Source organism: Aotus nancymaae, unplaced genomic scaffold (assembly GCF_030222135.1).
Source record: "Aotus nancymaae isolate 86718 unplaced genomic scaffold, 86718_ANA_hifiasm-v0.15.2.pri h1tg000062l, whole genome shotgun sequence".
NCBI classification, from domain to species: Eukaryota; Metazoa; Chordata; class Mammalia; order Primates; family Aotidae; genus Aotus; species Aotus nancymaae.
Window position 1 is genome coordinate 34,264,221 of NW_026988476.1, and position 17,612 is coordinate 34,281,832.

Here is a 17,612-nt window from a genome sequence, read left to right on the forward strand (position 1 = left end):
GAATTTATTCATTTCTTCTAGGTTTTCCAATTTATTGGCATGTGGTTGCTCATAGTAGCTTCTAATGATCCTTTGAATGTCTGTGATATTGGTTGTAGTGTCTCCTTTTTGAGCTCTGATTTTATTTATTTGAGTCTTCTCTCCTTTTTTTTGTAGGGAGTCTGGCTAAATATTTGTTGATTTTATCTTTAAAAAAACTTTTTTCTTTTTGTCTTTTATATTGTTTTCTTCATTTCAATTTCATTTATTTCTGCTCTCATCTTTATTATTTCTTTCCTTCTAATAATTTTGGGTTTGGTTTGCTCTTGCTTTTCTATTTTTTTTTTTTTTTTTTTTTTTGAGATGGTGACTTGCTCTGTTGCCTAGGCTGGAGTGCAGTGGTGTGATCTTGGCTAACTGCACCCTCTGCCTCCTGGGTTCAAGCGATTCTCCTGCCTAAGCTTCCTGAGTAGCTGGGACTTTAGGTGCATGCCAGCATGTCTGGATAATATTTTTGTATTTTTAGTATGGATGGATTTTCACTGTGTTAGCCAGGATGGTCTTGATCTCCTGACCTCATGATCTGCCTGTCTCGGTCTTCCAAAGTGCTGGGATTACAGGTGTGAGCCACTGCACCTGACCTCTCGTTCTTTATAATGCATCATTAGGTTGTTTACTTGAAGTTTCTATTATTTTTTTTTTTAATGTAGGTGCTTATGGCTATAAACTTTCTTCTTATTACTGCCTTCTCTGTATTCCATAGGTTTTGGTATGTTTTGTTTCCATTATCATTTGTTTTCAGAACTTTAAAAATTTCCTTCTTAATTTCTTTGTTGATCCACAGTCATTCAGGAACATACTTTTTAATTTCCATGTATTTGTATAGTTTCAAAAATTCCTCTTCTTATTGATTTCTAGTTTTTTTCCATTGTGGTCAGAGAAGATACTTGATATCATTTCAACTTTTTAAGACTTATTTTGTGGCCTAACATGTAGTCTATCCTTCAGAATGATCCATATGTGGAGGAGAAGAATGGGTATTCTGTAGCCATTGGATGAAATGTTCTGTAAATATCTATTAGATCCATTTGTTCTATAGTGCAGATTAAATCTGATTTTTTTTGTAGATTTTTTTTTTCTGGATGATCTGTCCAATGCTGAAAGTGGGGTGTTGAAGTCTCCAGCTATTATTGTATTGGGGTCTATCTCTCTCTTTAGCTCTAATAATATTTACTTTATATATCTGGGTGCTCCAGTTGGAGTGCATATATTTTTACAATTGTTATATACTCTTGCTGAATTGACTGACCTGTTTTCATTATATAATGACCTTCTTTGTCTTGAAATCTATTTTGTCTGATATAAGTATAGCTATTCACGATCCTTTTTGGTTTCCATTGGTATGGAATATGTTTTTCCATCTTTTTATTTTAGTCTATGTGTGTCTTTATGAGTGAAGTGTGTTTTCTGTAGGCAACAAATCATTGGGTCCTGCATATTTTTTTTTTCTTTTTTGCATCTTTTTTTTTTTTTTAAATCCATTCAGCTACTCTGTGTCGTCTGATTGGAGAATTTAGTCCATTTACACTCAACGTTATTATTGATAGGACAGAACTTCTGCCATTTTGTTATTTGTTTTCTAGTTGTTTTGTGGTCATCTGTTCCTTCCTTCTTCCTTCCTGTCTTCCTTTCTGTGAAAGTGATTTTGTCTGGTAGTATTTAGAAATTTCTTGCTTTTTATTTTTTGCATATCTGTTGTACACTGTTTTTGGGATTTTTTTTTTTGAGACAGGGGTCTTGCTTTGTCACTCAGGCTGGAGTGCAGTGGTGTAATCTTGGCTCATTTCAACCTCTGTCTTTCAGGCTCAATTGATCTGCCCATCTTAGCCTCCCAAGTAGCTGGAACCACAGGTGAGCACCACCATGCCTGGCTAATTTTTTTTTTTTTTTTTTTTTTTTTTTGTAGAGACAAGTGCTTTTGTAGAGACCAGCACTTTCACCATGTTTTCCAGGCTGGTCTTGAACTCCTGAGCTCAAGCCATCTGCCTGCTTTGGCCTCCCAAAGTGCTAGGATTTTAGGTTGGAGACACCACTTCTGGCCCCTGTTGTATGTTTTTGTTTTTTTTTTTTTTAATTTCAGGGTACCATAAGGCTTGCATTTAATATTTTATAACTCATTATTTTATTTTATTTTTTGGCATATTCACAACACAACCTATTATTTTAAACCAATGAAAACATTGATTACATAAGTAAAGAAACAAAGAAAAAATTAAAAACTCTACACTTTAACTTTGTCCCCCAGCTTTTTAATTCTTTGTTGTTGTGTTTATGTCATATTGTACTGTCTATGTCTTGAAAAATTGTTATAGTTATTAGTTGTGACTGGTTCACCTTTTGGTCTTTCCACTCAAGATATGAGTAGTTTATACACCATGATTACAGTGTTATAATATTCTGTTTTTTTTTCTGTGTACTTCCTATTACCAGTGAGTTTTTCCACCCCTCCCCTCGACCAATGAGTTTTACACCTTCAAATGATTTTTCATTGCTCATTGATGTCCTTTTCCTCCAGATTAAAGAACTCCCTTCAGCATTTCTGGTAAGATAAGTCTGGTATTGATGAAATCCTTCAACTTTTGTTTGTCTAGGAAAGTCTTTATTTCTTCTTTACATTTCAAGGATATTTTCACCAGATATACTATTCTAGGATAAAATGTTTTTTCCTTCAGCACTTTAAATATGCCATGCCAGTCTCCCATGGCCTGTAAGGCTTCCACTGAAAAGTCTGCTGCCAGACATATTGGAGCTCCATGGTATGTTATTTATTTTCTGTTGCTGTATTTAGGATCTTTTCTGTATCCTTGACCTTGGGAGTTTGATTATTAAATGTCTTGAGATAGTCTTCTTTGGGTTGAATTTGTTTGGTGTTCTATAACCTTCATGTACTTGAATATTCATATGTTTCCCTACGTTTGGTAAGCTGTTTGTTAGTATCCCTTTGAATAAATTTTCTACTCCTTCTCTTTCTCTCTACCTCCTCTTTAAGGCCAATAACTTTTTTTTTTCCTCACTCTATTGCCCAGGTTGGAGTGCAGTGGCATGATTTCAGCTCACTGAAACCTCCATCTCCCAGGTTCAAGCAATTCTCCTGCCTCAGGCAGCTGAGTAGCTGGGATTACAGGCACCCACCACCACACCTGGCTAATTTTTGTATTTTAGTAGAGACCAGGTTTCACCATGTTGGCCAGGCTGGTCTCAAACTCCTGACCTCAGGTGATCTGCCCCCTTCAGCCTCCCAAAGTGCTGAGATTACAGGTGTGAGATATTGCACCTGGCTGTGGCCAGTAACTCTCAGCTTTGCCCTTTTGAGGCTATTTTCTAGATCTTGTAGACATACTTCATTCTTTTTTCTTTTGTCTCTTCTGATTGTATTTTCAAATAGCCTGTCTTCAAGCTCACTAATTCTTTCTTCCACTTGATCAGTTCTACTGGTAAGAGACTCTGATGCACCCTTGAGTATGTCAATTGCATTTTTCAACTCCGTAATTTTTGCTTGATTTTTTTTAGTTATTTCAATCTCTTTGTTAAATTTATCTGATAGGATTCTGAATTCCTTCTCCATGTTGCTTTAATTTCTTTGCATTTCCTCAAAACAGCTTTTTTTTTTTTTTTTGAGACACACTCTGTTGCCCAGGCTAGAGTGCAGTGGCATGATCTTGGCTCACTGCAACCTCCACCTCTCAAGTTTAAGCAAATCTCTTACCTCAGCCTTCCAAGTAGCTGGGATTACAGATGTGCGCCACCACGCCCAAATAATTTTTGTATTTTTAGTAGACATAGGGTTTCGCCATGTTGGCCAGGCTGGTCTTGAACTCCTGAGTTCAAGTGATTCACCTGCCTTGGCCTCCCAAAGTGTTGGGATTACAGGTGTGAGCCACTGTGCCTGGCCAAAACAGCTATTTTGAATTCTCTGTCTTAAAGGTCACATATCTCTGTTTCTCTGGGATTGGCCTCTGGTGCCTTATTTAGTTTGTTTGATGAGGCCATGTTTTCCTGGCTGGCCCTAATGCTTGTGGATGTTTATCAGTGTCTGAGTTAAATGTTTTTTTTTTTTTTTTAAGGCAGACTCTCCCTCTGTCTCCCAGGCTAGAGTGCAGTGGCGTGATCTTGGCTCACTGCAACCTCTGCCTCCTGGGTTCAGGCAATTCTCCTGTCTCAGCCTCCTGAGTAGCTGGGACTATAGTCACATGCTGTCATGCCCAGCTAATTTTCCGTATTTTAGTAGAGATGGGGTTTCACAGTGTTGCCTAGGCTGGTCTCCTGAGCTAAGGCAATCCAGTTGCCTTGGCCTCCCAAAGTGTTGAGATTACAGGCGCGAGCCATCATGCCTGGCCCTGAGTTAAATATTATAGTCTTTGCAGTCTGGGCTGTTTGTATCTGTCCTTCTTGGGAAGGCTTTCCAGGAATTCAAAGGAACTTGGGTATTGTGATATAAGTTTTTGGTCACTGCAGCTATATCTGCATTAGAGGGTACACCAAGCCCAGAAATGCTGTATCTCTTTCACAATCTGTTGTATGTGTTTTGATTTAAGGTTAACATGAAGTTTGTAAATAATATCTTACAACTTACTATTTTAAACTGCTGACAACACTGATTACTCATAGAGGCACTGCCTTGGTGATCTTGGATAAGATCTAGAAGAATTCTCTGGATTACCAGGCAGAGACTCTTTTTGTCCACCCTTATTTTCTCCCAAACAGAGTCTGTCTCTTTGTGATCAGCTGCCTGGAGTTGGGGGAGAAGTGGCACAAAGACCCCTGTGACCACCACCACTGGGACTGTGCTGGGTTAGACGTGAAGCCAGCATAGTACTGGGTCTTGCCCAAAGTCTATGGTAATCACTGCCTGGCTACCACCTATGTTCACTCAAGGCTCTAGCTCTAAAATCAGCAGGTCGCAAAGCCAGCCAAGCTTATGTCCTTCTTTTCAGGGTGACAAGTTCCCCCCAGCCTGGGGTGAGTCCAGAGATGCCTTCCAGGAGCCAGGGCCTGGAGTGATAAACCTTAGGAATCTACCTGGTACCCTATTGTACTTCAGCTGAACTGCCACCCAAACCACAAGACAAAGTCCTTCCCACTTTTCCCTCCCCTTTCCACAACCTGAGGAGTCTCTTCCCATGGCCACTTCTACCCCAGGCCTGTGGTGAGTACTGTCTGGCTACTGCTGATGTATACACAAGGCCCATGGGCTCTTCAATAAGCTCGTGGTGAATGCTGCCTATCCTGGGACTTACTCTTCAGGGAAGTGGGCTCCCCTCTGGCCCAGAGCAAGTCCAGGAATGCTATCCAAGAGCCAAAGCCCTGGAATCAGAGACCCTAAGAGCCCACTTAGTATTCTAACCCCACAGAGGCCAAGTCCCCTTAACTCTTCCCTCTTCTTTTCTCAAGCAGAAGAAATTTCTCCCCATAGCCACCACAGCTGGAATGTACTGGGTCATACCTGAAGCCAGCATGTTTTTGAGTCTCACCCAAAGCCCGCGATGAGTACTCCCTGGTTACTTCTTATTATTCAGGGCCAAAGGGCTCTTCAGTCAGCTGGTGAGGAATCCTGCCAAGACTGGTCCTTCCCTTCAAGGCAGCAAGTTCCCTTCTGGCCCAGGGTGTGGCTAGAAATGTCAGCTTGGAGCTATGGCCTGGAATGTGGGCCTCGGCACTCTGCCCGGTACCCTATCCTACTGCAGTTGAGCTGGTATCCAAGATGGAAGACGTCATCTTTATTCTTCCCTCTCCTCTTCTCAAACAGAGGAAAGGAGTCTCTCCTTGAGTTTTGAGCTGCTCTGCCTGGGGCTTGGGGAGGGGTGGTGCAAGCAATCCCTTGGCCATCCCAGCTGGTGTCTTACTAGGTTGTGTTCTCCCCACATCCACTGGCTCTGAGCCCAGCACAGCACCAAGACTTGCCCAGTAATTGCCATCCTTGTGGTCTACACTGACTTTCAAGTTTATGTAGAACCTCAGAGCACTTCAGCCCATGGTGGTGAGGCTTACTGGAACTCAGGTTCCCACTGCCGGGATGGATGATTTGCCTCTAGCTAGGGCTGGTCTAAATGATCCCTCCATGGGTCCTGGGTGAGTTCTTCCCAGTGCCGCTTTGTGCTGTGACTGGGCAGCACTGAGTTCCAATGCAAAGTCTGACAATCACTGCACTCTTCCTGTCCCAGAAGCACAAATTCTCTCTCCTTGCCAGGTGGCTGCTGCAGGAGATGGGGGAGAGACAGCATTTGGCAATTCAAGACTGTCTTACCCCTTCAATGCCTCTTGCAGTGATACAAAGTTAAAACCAGTACTGTGATTGCTCACCTGATTTTTGGTTCTTATGAAGGTGCTTTTTTGGGTGTGGATAATTATTCAATTTGGTGTTCCTGCAGGAAGCAAGATTAGTGGAGGCTTCTATTCAGTCATCTTGCTCCACCTCCCCCTGGCTATGTCCTTTTAAATATTTATAAGCAACATACATTACACTTAAAGTATACAATGAGTTCTAAAATATACCTGAGAAATCATCATCAAACTCTAGATAATGAACCTATTCATCAACCCTAAAGTTTCCTCATGTTTAGATGATCCCCTTGCCCTCTAGAAACCACTCATCTACTTCTGTCATATAGATTTGTTTGCCCTTTCTGGAGTTTTATATAAATGGAATCATATAGTATATGCTCTTTTCTGTCGGCTTCTTTTATTTACCATGATCATTTCATCCATGTTACATGTATCAACAGTTTATTCCTGTTTGTTGATGATAGTATTTCATTGTATGGATATGTACTCCAATAGGTTTATTCATTTACCTGTTAATGTATGTTTGGATTGTCTCTAGTTTTCAGCTATCACAAATAAAGCTGTGATAAACATTAATGTTCAAGTCTTTGTATAGACATATGCTTTCATTTTCTCTTAGTGGAGTGGCTGGATCTTATGGTTAGTGTATGTTTAACTTTATAAAAAGCTGTTGAAGTGTTTTCCATTTTTTTTTTTTTTTGAGATGGATTCTTGCTCTGTCACCCAGGCTGGAGTGCAATGGCGCAATCTCGGCTCACTGCAACCTCCGCCTCCCAGGTACAAGTGATTCTCCTGCCTCAGCCATCTGAGTAGCCAGGATTACAGATGCCCACCACCATGCTCGACTAATTTTTGTATTTTTAATAGAGATGGGGTTTCACCATGTTGGCCAGGCTGGTCTCAAACTCCTGATCTCAAGTGATCTGCCCACCTCGGCCTCCCAAAGTGCAGTTCTTCTAAATTCTTGCCAACATTTACTATTTTGAATAAGTATTCATTGCAAAAAAATTTTAAGAAGGTTATATAGGGGAAAAAAAGCCCCTTTTAATCTGTTAATTGCACTATTGGGAGATAAATTAAACTGTCATATTTGTGGCTGGGCGTGGCAATACATGCCTGTGATTCCAACACTTTGGGAGGCTGAGGAAGGAGGATCACTTGAGGCCAGGAGTTTGAGACCAGCTTGGGCAACATAGCAAGACTCTGTCTCCACAAACAATTAAAAATTTAAAAAAAGGAAATTTTCATGTTTGTAGACTTCCAAAATTTTCCCTCTTAGGCAAACAGTGCTCTTGTTTTTAAACAAATGGTTCATTTTCACCCTCACTATTCAAAATCTGACATAAATTGTAATACAAGAAAAATACAGGTGTTCCCCAATACAGAAAACTGAAAAATAGACTTTTCTCCTTTACTGTTTTTAATTGCTTTTTAAATTGGTTTTCCAAGTGAGTAAGTCAGAATCTATCTGTGATGGATTTTAAACATAGTATTTTTTGGCCAGGTGTGGTGGCTCACGCCTGTAATTCCAGCACATTGGTCAGGAGATCAAGACTATCCTGGCTAACATGTTGAAACCCCATCTCTACTAAAAAAAAAAAAAAAAAATTAGGCGAGTGTGGTGGTGCACACCTGTAGTCCCAACTACTTGGGAGGCTGAGGCAGGAGAATCTCTTGAACCTGAGAGGCAGAGGTTGCAGTGAGCTAAGATCGTGCCACTGCACTCCAGCCTGGGTGACAAAGTGAGACTCTGTTAAAAAAAAAATTACAGTATTTTCTGTGATGTAGTAAACAAGAAATTAGAGGCAAAAATAGCCCTGTCTCTTGCTAAACTTCTAAGGCACTTTTCTAGTACAACTCAACACTAACATTTCAGGCCTTTAGTGCCCTAAATGAGTTTTTAAAAGGGGGAGAAGAGAGGGAGCAAGAGTGTGTCTTAACTCATACATTTATGCATAACAATTATTCTTTAAAATTTTTTTTTTTTAGAGACAGGGTTTCACCATCTTGGCCAAGCTGGTCTTGAACTCATGACCTTGTAATCCACCCACCTTGGCCTCCCAAAGTACTGGGATTATAGGCGTGAGCCACCGAACCCGGTCCAACAATTATTCTTATATTTTAGTTATTGAAAGGGCTGGTAGAAAAACTACGTAAATAATATTAATAATTATAGAACTTATTAAACACTATAGAGTACTTACTATGTGCCAGGCATTTCGGGAGGCTTTCTCTGTGCATTATCTCATTTAATTAGGTTCATGGACAGCATTCTACTTTCTTAATTTAGGCATGGCCTCCACAATAAGGATTATCAAAAGCCTAAAAATATGTAAAAGAAACCCAGAAGGTATTTGTTGTGCTCCTTGGGGAAGCTGGGCAAATCCTTTCAACTGAAAACCATGGTAATTTCCAAGGTCTCTGCCGCTCCCCATCCCCACGGTCCACTTCCTCTTCTCACTGTTCCTATCAGAAAAGACCTTTGGACTCAGCCACCACGAAATGGCGGCACTTTATTTATGGTCTGTTTAGAGTGTAGGTTTTCTTAATGGGTCTGCCTGTCATGTTTAACGTCCTTGGCAGGGACCAAGGCAGATGCAGTGCAAACTCTCACTAAAATCGCCGAGCCCTTTGTCTTTCAGTGTCTAAAATATGAATGCCAATGGAATCAGGCCAGAGTTTGAATTCTAGTCTCTTAGCCTTTGTTTCCCCTGTCCATAAAATGACTGGGGTAATTATTTCCTCCTGCAGTTTATTTATGTATTCACTAATCAATCAATCAATCCATCCATCCATCCATCCATCCATCCAGTTTACTGAGTACCTACTATGTGTCAGGCCCTGTTCTAGGGTGAAAACTAAGAGAATGATGTACTTGAAGGTCTCTGGAAGCTCCAAAGCCCTAAGCAGTTGCTGCTTTCACTATCAGTGGTCAGGTGTTTTTTCCCCTACAAATCAACAGTACAAAGAAAATTACCTAAACTGCGAGGACACAGGGAGGAACTTCTTGGCACAGAAGTTTCCAAACACTTTTTCCTGAAGGGATTCAAGAAGCAAGAAAGGTCCTCATTCGCTAGGACCTTCTCTGAGCTGCCCTCAGGATGCTTCTGGGACTATTTTTCTTGCCCAGAGAATCAAGAAACCCTTCAGTGAATTCTCGGGCTGTAGTTATAAATCGAAATTCTCATTCTGCCAGGCAGCATTCAAAGAAAATCTGCTGGGTTTCAGTTTCCACGAATTAAAAGTGAAGGTCCGAGCCCTTAACTGGCTGGGGCACTGTTAGCGAGTCACTTAGCATCTCTAGGGCCTGTTTGCAAAGCGGGCTTACGGTGCCTCCAGCCTGAAGTCCTAGAATAAGCGCCTCGTGTCCCAAGCTGGGGTGCGCACCCCAGATCAAAGGTCGCCAATGTACAGGTAGCAAACTCATCCAATCCAGTGCATGCCTTCCTAAACATCACGAGATTTTAAGAAAAGGAAACTGAAAACGGGAAAGCCCCTTTCTCTAACCTGGCACGGCGTCGCTGGCTTGGAGACCGGTGACTGTCCCCGCGGGCCTTGTCCTGATTGGCTGTTCCTGCGGGCCTTGTCCTGATTGGCTGTGCCCGACTCCGTATAACATAAATAGAGGCGTCGAGTCGCGCGGGCATTACTGCAGCGGACTACACTTGGGTCGAGATGGCTCGCTTCGTGGTGGTGGCCCTGCTCGTGCTACTCTCTCTGTCTGGCCTGGAGGCTATCCAGCGTAAGTCTCTCCTCCCGTCCGGCGCTGGTCCTTCCCCTCCCGCTCCCACCCTCTGTAGCCGTCTCTGTGCTCTCTGGTTTCGTTACCTCCCTCCAAGTTTTCCTTCCTGGCCCCCCGGGGGGCTGATCCAGAGCTCGGTCTCCGGAGAAGAGGTGGGGTGGTCTGGGAGTCGCGGGGGGCGGGGCGCCCCTGGGAAGCGCGCTTCTTGCTCCTTTCGGCGGGAGCAGGGGAGACCTTTGGCCTGCGGCGTCGGGAGGGCCGGGACGAAGTTTAGGGCGTTGATCGGCGTCAGAGCGCCGAGGTGGGGGGAAAGTTTCTCTTCCGCTCTTTTGCCTCGGGCTACGCGAGCGCAGCTGGAGTGGGGACGGGTAGGCTCGTCCCAAAGGCGCGGAGCTGAGGGCTGTGAACGCGCGGAGAGGCGCCTGGGGGTCTGGGGGAGGCGTCGCCCGGGTCAGCCAGTCCGCTGCGGCTCTATTTTCCTCGGACCGGAGAGCTGTGCACGTAGTCTAGGCGCCCGCTAAGTTAGCCTGCTCTGGCACCTCCGGGTCTATGTGGGGCCACACCTTGGCGAGGAGACAGCACGCGACCTTTTTTTTTTTTTTTTTTTTTTTTTGAGACGGAGTTTCGCTCTTGTTACCCAGGCTAGAGTGCAATGGCGCGATCTTGGCTCACCGCAACCTCCGCCTCCTGGGTTCAGGCAATTCTCCTGCCTCAGCCTCTTGAGTAGCTGGGATTACAGGCACGTGCCACCGTGCCCAGCTAATTTTTTGTATTTTTAGTAGAGACGGGGTTTCACCGTGTTGACCAGGATGGTCTCGATCTCTAGACTTCGTGATCCACCCGCCTCGGCCTCCCAAAGTGCTGGGATTACAGGTGTGAGCCACCGCGCCCGGCCTAGCACGCGACGTTTGTGGAATGCTTGGCTGTGTTACAAAGCAGTTTCCGCCATAGATAACTACTATGGTTATTTTCTGCCTCTCACAGATAAGGAAACTGAGGCACCGAGGTTTTAAGAAACTTAATTACACAGGAGATAAATGGCAGCAATCAAGATTGAAATCAAGCCTGACCAGGGCCTTTTGCGGGTGCGAGTGCCTTTTGGCTGTAATCCGTATGTTTTTTCGGAAACACGCCTGCCTTCTGCTTGAGATTTTCCAGAGGAAACTGGGCGGCTGTGGGCCCTGTAGTCTTTTCTTACAGAGGGCTTCCTCTTTGGCGCTTTGCTGGGTTCTTTCCAAGTTGTACTGTGCCTCTTACTTTCAGTTTTGAAAACGTGAAGGGGTTGGGCGTAGCGGCGGCTCACGCCTGTAATCCCAGCACTTTAAGAGGCCGAGGTGGGAGGATCGCTTGAAGTCAGTAGTTTGAAACCAGCCTGGTCAACATGGCAAAACCTCGTCTCTACAAAAAATAAAAACAAAAATTAGCTGGGTGTGGTGGCTCGCGCCTGGGGTCCCAGCTGCTCAGGAGGTTAAGGCGGGAGGATCTTGAGCCCAGGAGTTTCAGCTATCCTGGCACCACTACACTCCAGCCTGGGCAACAGAGCGAGACCCTGTCTCTTAAAAAAGAAAAAGAGAAGGCCGGGCACAGCGGCTCACGCCTGTAATCCCAGCGCTTTGGGAGGCCGAGGCAGGTGAATCACCTGAGGTCAGGAGTTTGAGACCAGCCTGGCCGACATGGTGAAACCTTGTCTCTACTAAAAATGCGAAACTTAGCCGTGTGTGGTGGCGGGTGCCTAATCCCAGCCACTCGGGAGGCTGAGGTAGGAGAATGGCTTGAACCCAGAAGGTGGAGGTTGCAGTAAGCCGAGATCGCGCCATTGCACTCCAGCCTGGGTGATAGAGCGAGACTCCATCTCAAAAACAAGAACAACAACAACAAAAAAAGAAAAAAAAGGAAAAAGTGAAGATTTGTCAAAGTCAGGGGAGTTATAAAACCATTAATTAAGATAATCCAATATGGTTACCAAGACTGTTGAAGACACCAAAGATCTTGAGCACTTCCTAAATATCTGGCAATACACTAAGCTCTCTCACCTTTTCCCTGGCAAAAAACATGATCAAAGGCAGAATGTTTTGATCATGAGAAAATTACATTTAATTTGAATATAATTTATTTACAAAATAAAGAATAATGTATATGTCATCACCATTATTGGATTTGCTAGTTATGTTAGATGTTGTTTTAAAAAATAACACTGATGTTTTTTAAGAAAATCTTATTTTGAAATTTTCCAAAGTAATCCGTGCCATACACAGACCATTTCTGGAAGATACCACGAGAAATATGTAATGGTGATTACCCCTGAAGGTCTGTTTTCCCCTCTGTCCTGTGTATGGGTTTTGTTTTGTTTTACTGTGGGCATAAACTAATTTTTCAGTTAACCTTTGGAAACTTAAATAACTCTCCAAAAGTCACAAAGCCAGTAACTGGTTGAGCCCAAATTTAAACTCAGCCTATCTGATAACTGTCCTCTTCTTAGAAAGATTATAGTGATGCTCTCACAAAATCTTGCCTCCTTCCCTCAAACAGAGAATTCCAGGTAGGATGAACCTGTGCTCTGACCCCTGTCGCATTTATTATGTTCTTATTATTAGAAGCTCAAATACAGAGAGCTCTCTTAGCTTGTAATGCTATGAAAAAAATCCGCTCTTCATTAGGATCCCCAGTCCACTTCTTGATGGGGCTAGTAGCCTTTCCTTGATGATAGGGTGTTTCTAGAAAGATGTATCTGGTCTAGGTGGCCTGGTACTCCTCCTTCTCTCCACTACCTCCCAGACATGGAGGAGTAGCTGCATTTTAGTGATCATTTACCCTGAATATATGTATATTTAAAAGAATTTTATACACATATATTTAGTGCCAATCTGTATATTTAGTAGCACTAACACTTCTCTTCATTTTTGATGAAAAATACAGAGTTTATAATATTTTCTTTCCACTTCTCCATGGTTGGTCTAGTGATGCCTCTCACTTTGGAAGCACTGGTTTTATAACATTAGGCAATGTTTTCCCAACCTGGCTAGTTACAGACATCACCTGTGGATGCTAATTAAAATGCAAATCCCACTGTCACATGCATTATTCCATTTGATCATAATGGAGAGTATGCTCTGTCCCATTTGCCATAGTCCTCACCTATCCCTATTGTGTTTTATTGGGTCCAACTCAGCCATTTAAGTTATTTGCCAGCTCTTGTATGCATTTACGTTTTGTTTCTTTGTTTTCTAGCTCATGAAATCAGGTACAAAATCAGAGAGGGGTTTGGCATATAAACCTTAAGTGGAAATAAAGAAGTTTTGTTGTTTAAGAACGTACCTTGGGTTAGCTGGGTGTGGTGGCTCACACCTGTAATCCCAGGACTTTGGGAGGCCAAGGAGGGTGGATCACTTGAGGTTAGGAGTTTGAAACCAGCCTGGCCAACATGGTAAAACCCTGTCCCTACTAAAAATACAAAATTAGCCAGGTGTGGTGGCATGTGCCTGTAGTCGCAGCTACTCGGGAGGCTGAGGCAGGAGAATCATTTGAACCTGGGAGGCGGAATTTGCAGTGGGCTGAGCTCTCACTACTGCACTCCAGCCTAGGCAAGTGAGACTCCATCTCAAAAATAAATAAATAAATAAATAAGAACATACCTTGGGTTGATCCACTTAGGAACCTGAGGTAACAATAATAACATCTGCCACTTATAGAGCAATTGCTATATGCCAGGCACTCTACTAGACACTTAATAAATTTTAGAAAATCAGATGAGTGTAGATCAAGGCAGGAGCAGAAACCAAAAAGAAAAGAGTAAGCATAAGAAAAAAAACGGAAGGGGTGGAAACAGTACAATAACATGAATAATTTGATGGGGCTATTATGAACTGAGAAATGAAGTTCGAAAAGTAGCTTGTGGCCAAATCATGTAGACTCTTTGAGGGATGTGTTAAGGAATGCTATGGGTGCTGAGAAGCCATCAGAAGTCCTTGAGAGCCTCAAGAAAAAGCCTCTTAAAAATGCAGCACAATCTCCAGTGACAGAAGATACTGCTAGAAAAAAACGAAAAGGCATGTATAGAGGAATTACGTGGGAAAGATACCAAGTCATATTTATTCCTCAAAATGGAGGTGGCTTGTTGGGAAGGTGGAAGCTCATTTGGCCAGAGTGGAAATGGAATTGGGAGATAAATTGATGATCAAATGTAAACACTGGGTGCCTAATCTAGCTTGAGACCAAGTTATCCGTAATTGAAATACCCTGGTAATTAATATTCATTTGTCTTTTCCTGATTTTTTCAGATGCTCCAAAGATTCAGGTTTACTCACGTCATCCGGCAGAGAATGGAAAGCCAAATTTTCTGAATTGCTATGTGTCTGGGTTTCATCCATCCGACATTGAAGTTGACTTACTGAAGAATGGAAAGAAAATTGAAAAAGTGGAGCATTCAGACTTGTCTTTCAGCAAGGACTGGTCTTTCTATCTCTTGTACTACACCGAGTTTACCCCCAATGAAAAAGATGAGTATGCCTGCCGTGTGAGCCATGTGACTCTCTCAACACCCAAGACAGTAAAGTGGGGTAAGTCTTACTTTTTTTGTAGGCTGCTGAAAGTTGTGTATGGGTAGTCATGTCATAAAGCTGCTTTGATATAAAAAAAATTCGTCTATGGCCATACTGCCCTGAATGAGTCCCATCCCATCTGATAAAAAAAAATCTTCATATTGGGATTGTCAGGGAATGTGCTTAAAGATCAGATTAGTGACACCTGCTGAGAGACTGCTGCACAGCATGGTTTCTGAACCAGCAGTTTCCCTGCAGCTGAGCAGGGAGCAGCAGCAGCAGTTGCACAAATACATATGCACTCCTAACACTTCTTACCTACTGACTTCCTCAGCTTTCATGGCAGCTTTAGGTATATTTAGCACTAATGAACATCTCAGGAAGGTATAGGCCTTTGTTTGTAAGTCCTTCTATCCTAGCATCCTATAATCCTGGACTCCTCCAGTACTCTCTGGCTGGCTTGGTATCTGAGGCTAGTAGGTGGGGCTTGTTCCTGCTGGGTAGCTCCAAACAAGGTATTCATGGATAGGAACAGCAGCCTATTTTGCCAGCCTTATTTCTTAATAGTTTTAGAAATCTGTTAGTACGTGGTGTTTTTTGTTTTGTTTTGTTTTAACATAGTGTAAACAAAAAGCACATGTATTTTAAAAGTAAAACTTAATGTCTTCCTTTTTCTTTCTCCACTGTCTTTTTCATAGATCGAAACATGTAACCAGCATCATGGAGGTAAGTTCTTGACCTTAATTAAATGTTTTTTGTTTCACTGGGGACTATTTATAGACAGCCCTAACATGATAACCCTCACTATGTGGAGAACATTGACAGAGTAGCATTTTAGCAGGCAAAGAGGAATCCTATAGGGTTACATTCCCTTCTCCTGTGGAGTGGCATGAAAAAGGTATGTGGCCCCAGCTGTGGCCACATTACTGACTCTACAGGGAGGGCAAAGGAACTGCCAGCGTGGTATCACAGGATAGAGGCAGGTGGTTACCCACATTATCTGCAAGGCTTTCATCTTTCTTCTGCCATTTCCACATTGGACATCTCTGCTGAGAAGAGGGCTTTCAAAAATGAACCACTCTCTTCCTTTGTATAATAGCTGTTTTATTCTTCAGACAGACGAGAGAAGTTACACAGTTCTGCAGATGTCCCATTCCTGTGTGGGGAATGTGTTTGCCTGTTAGAGGCTCCCAGGCCACTAGAGGAGATAAAAAAAAGATTGTTATAACTTGATATAATGATACTATAATAGATGTAACTACAAGGAGATCTAGAAGCAAGAGAGAGGGAGGAACTTGGACTTCTCTGCATCTTTAGTTGGAGTCCAGAGGTATAAGATCCAGCTTTTCATGAAATTCTACTGCCCAGGGTACCTTGATGCTGAAAACCCATTCAAATATCCTGTTACATTCCAGAACAGGGAATTGATTTGGGAGAGCATCAGGAAGGTGGATGATCTGCCCAGTTACACTGTTACTAAATTGTAGAGCTAGGACCTGAACTCTAATATAGTCATGTGTTACTTAGTGATGGGAACATGTTCTGAGAAATGGTTACACAAACCTAGGTGTCGTAGCCTACTACACACATAGGCTATATGGTATAACCTATTGCTTCTAGGCTACAAACCTGTACAGCCTGTTACTGTATGAATACTATGGGCAGTTGTAACACAGTGGTTAAGTATTTGTCTATCTAAACATAGAAAAGGTATCGTAAAAATATGCTATTGTAATCGTATGAGACCACTGTCAGATATATAGTCCATCATTGATCAAAACACCATATCAGCATTTTTTCTTCTAAGATTTTGGGAGCACCAATGGGATACACTAACTGGATATACTCTTTGTAATGGGTTTGGAGAACTGTCTGCAGTTACTTCTTTAAAAAAGGTAATCTACACAGTAGAAGTTAGACAAGTTTGGTGCTGAGATCTGCAATCTGAATAAAATAATTTGCTAACCTTTTTCTTTTCTTTTCAGGTTTGAAGATGCCACATTTGGATTAGATGAATTCCAAATTCTGCTCGCTTACTTTTTAATATTGCTATGCTTATTCACTTTATGCACAAAATTTAGGGTTATAATAATGTTAGCATAGACATCATCTTCTTTATAATTGTACTTGAAGTGCTGCTCCATGTTTGAGGTATGTGGGCAGGTAGCTCTAGGAGGGAGCAGAGAATTCTCATAACCAACATCACCATCTTGGTCACATCTGAACTCTTCAATCTCTTGCACTCAAAGCTTATTAAGATAGTTATGCAGGTTTAAGCTAACTTCTAATTTACATACTTTGCTTAGAATTTGAGAGAAATTTTTAGAAATATAATTGATAGGATTATTGGAAATTTATTATAACGGATGAAACATTTTGTCATATAAGGAACATTTACTTCCTATACATTTGATAAAGTATAGTTCTGGTTAATCTGGTTTATGTTTGTTCCAGAAATTAAATAAACCATAAAACTTGATGTGTTGTCTCTTATATCTTACTCCCACTATTACACCTTTATTTTTAAACAGGGAAACAGTCTTCAAGTGCCACTTGGTAAAAAGTGTGAACCCCTTATATATAGAGTTTGGCTTATAGTGTAAGGGGCCTCAATGATCTGCATTTTCCAGATGAGGAATCTGATGTTCACTGAAGTTAAATGACATAGTTGGGGTGACACAGCTGTCTAGTGGGAGGCCAGCCTTCTATATTTTAGCCAGAGCTCTTTCCTGTGGGCCAAGTCATGAGGAGTTTGCAGACTCTAAGAGGGAGCAAAACTATCTGAAGGATTTAATATTTTAGCAAGGAATAGATATATAGTCATCCCTTGGTATTCATGGGGGATTGATTCCTGGACCCTCCCTTGGACACCAAAATCCATGGATAGTTAAGTCCCTTCTATAAAATGGTATAATATTTGCATATAACCTATGCACATCCTCCTGTATGCTTTAAATCATTTCTAGATTACTTATAATACCTAATTAATATAATATAAATGCTATGTAAAT

General features: G+C 42.1%; 1 protein-coding gene across 1 annotated transcript; it reads left to right on the forward strand.

The window, feature by feature from the left end:
- The first annotated feature begins 9,986 nt into the window (after positions 1–9,986).
- B2M (beta-2-microglobulin) lies at positions 9,987–17,079 on the forward strand. The gene is given in 4 exon segments (NM_001308516.1): positions 9,987–10,063; positions 14,341–14,619; positions 15,300–15,327; positions 16,587–17,079. Coding segments are annotated over 3 exon segments (360 nt in total). The 5' UTR covers positions 9,987–9,996; the 3' UTR covers positions 15,314–15,327; positions 16,587–17,079.
- Positions 17,080–17,612: the final 533 nt, after the last annotated feature.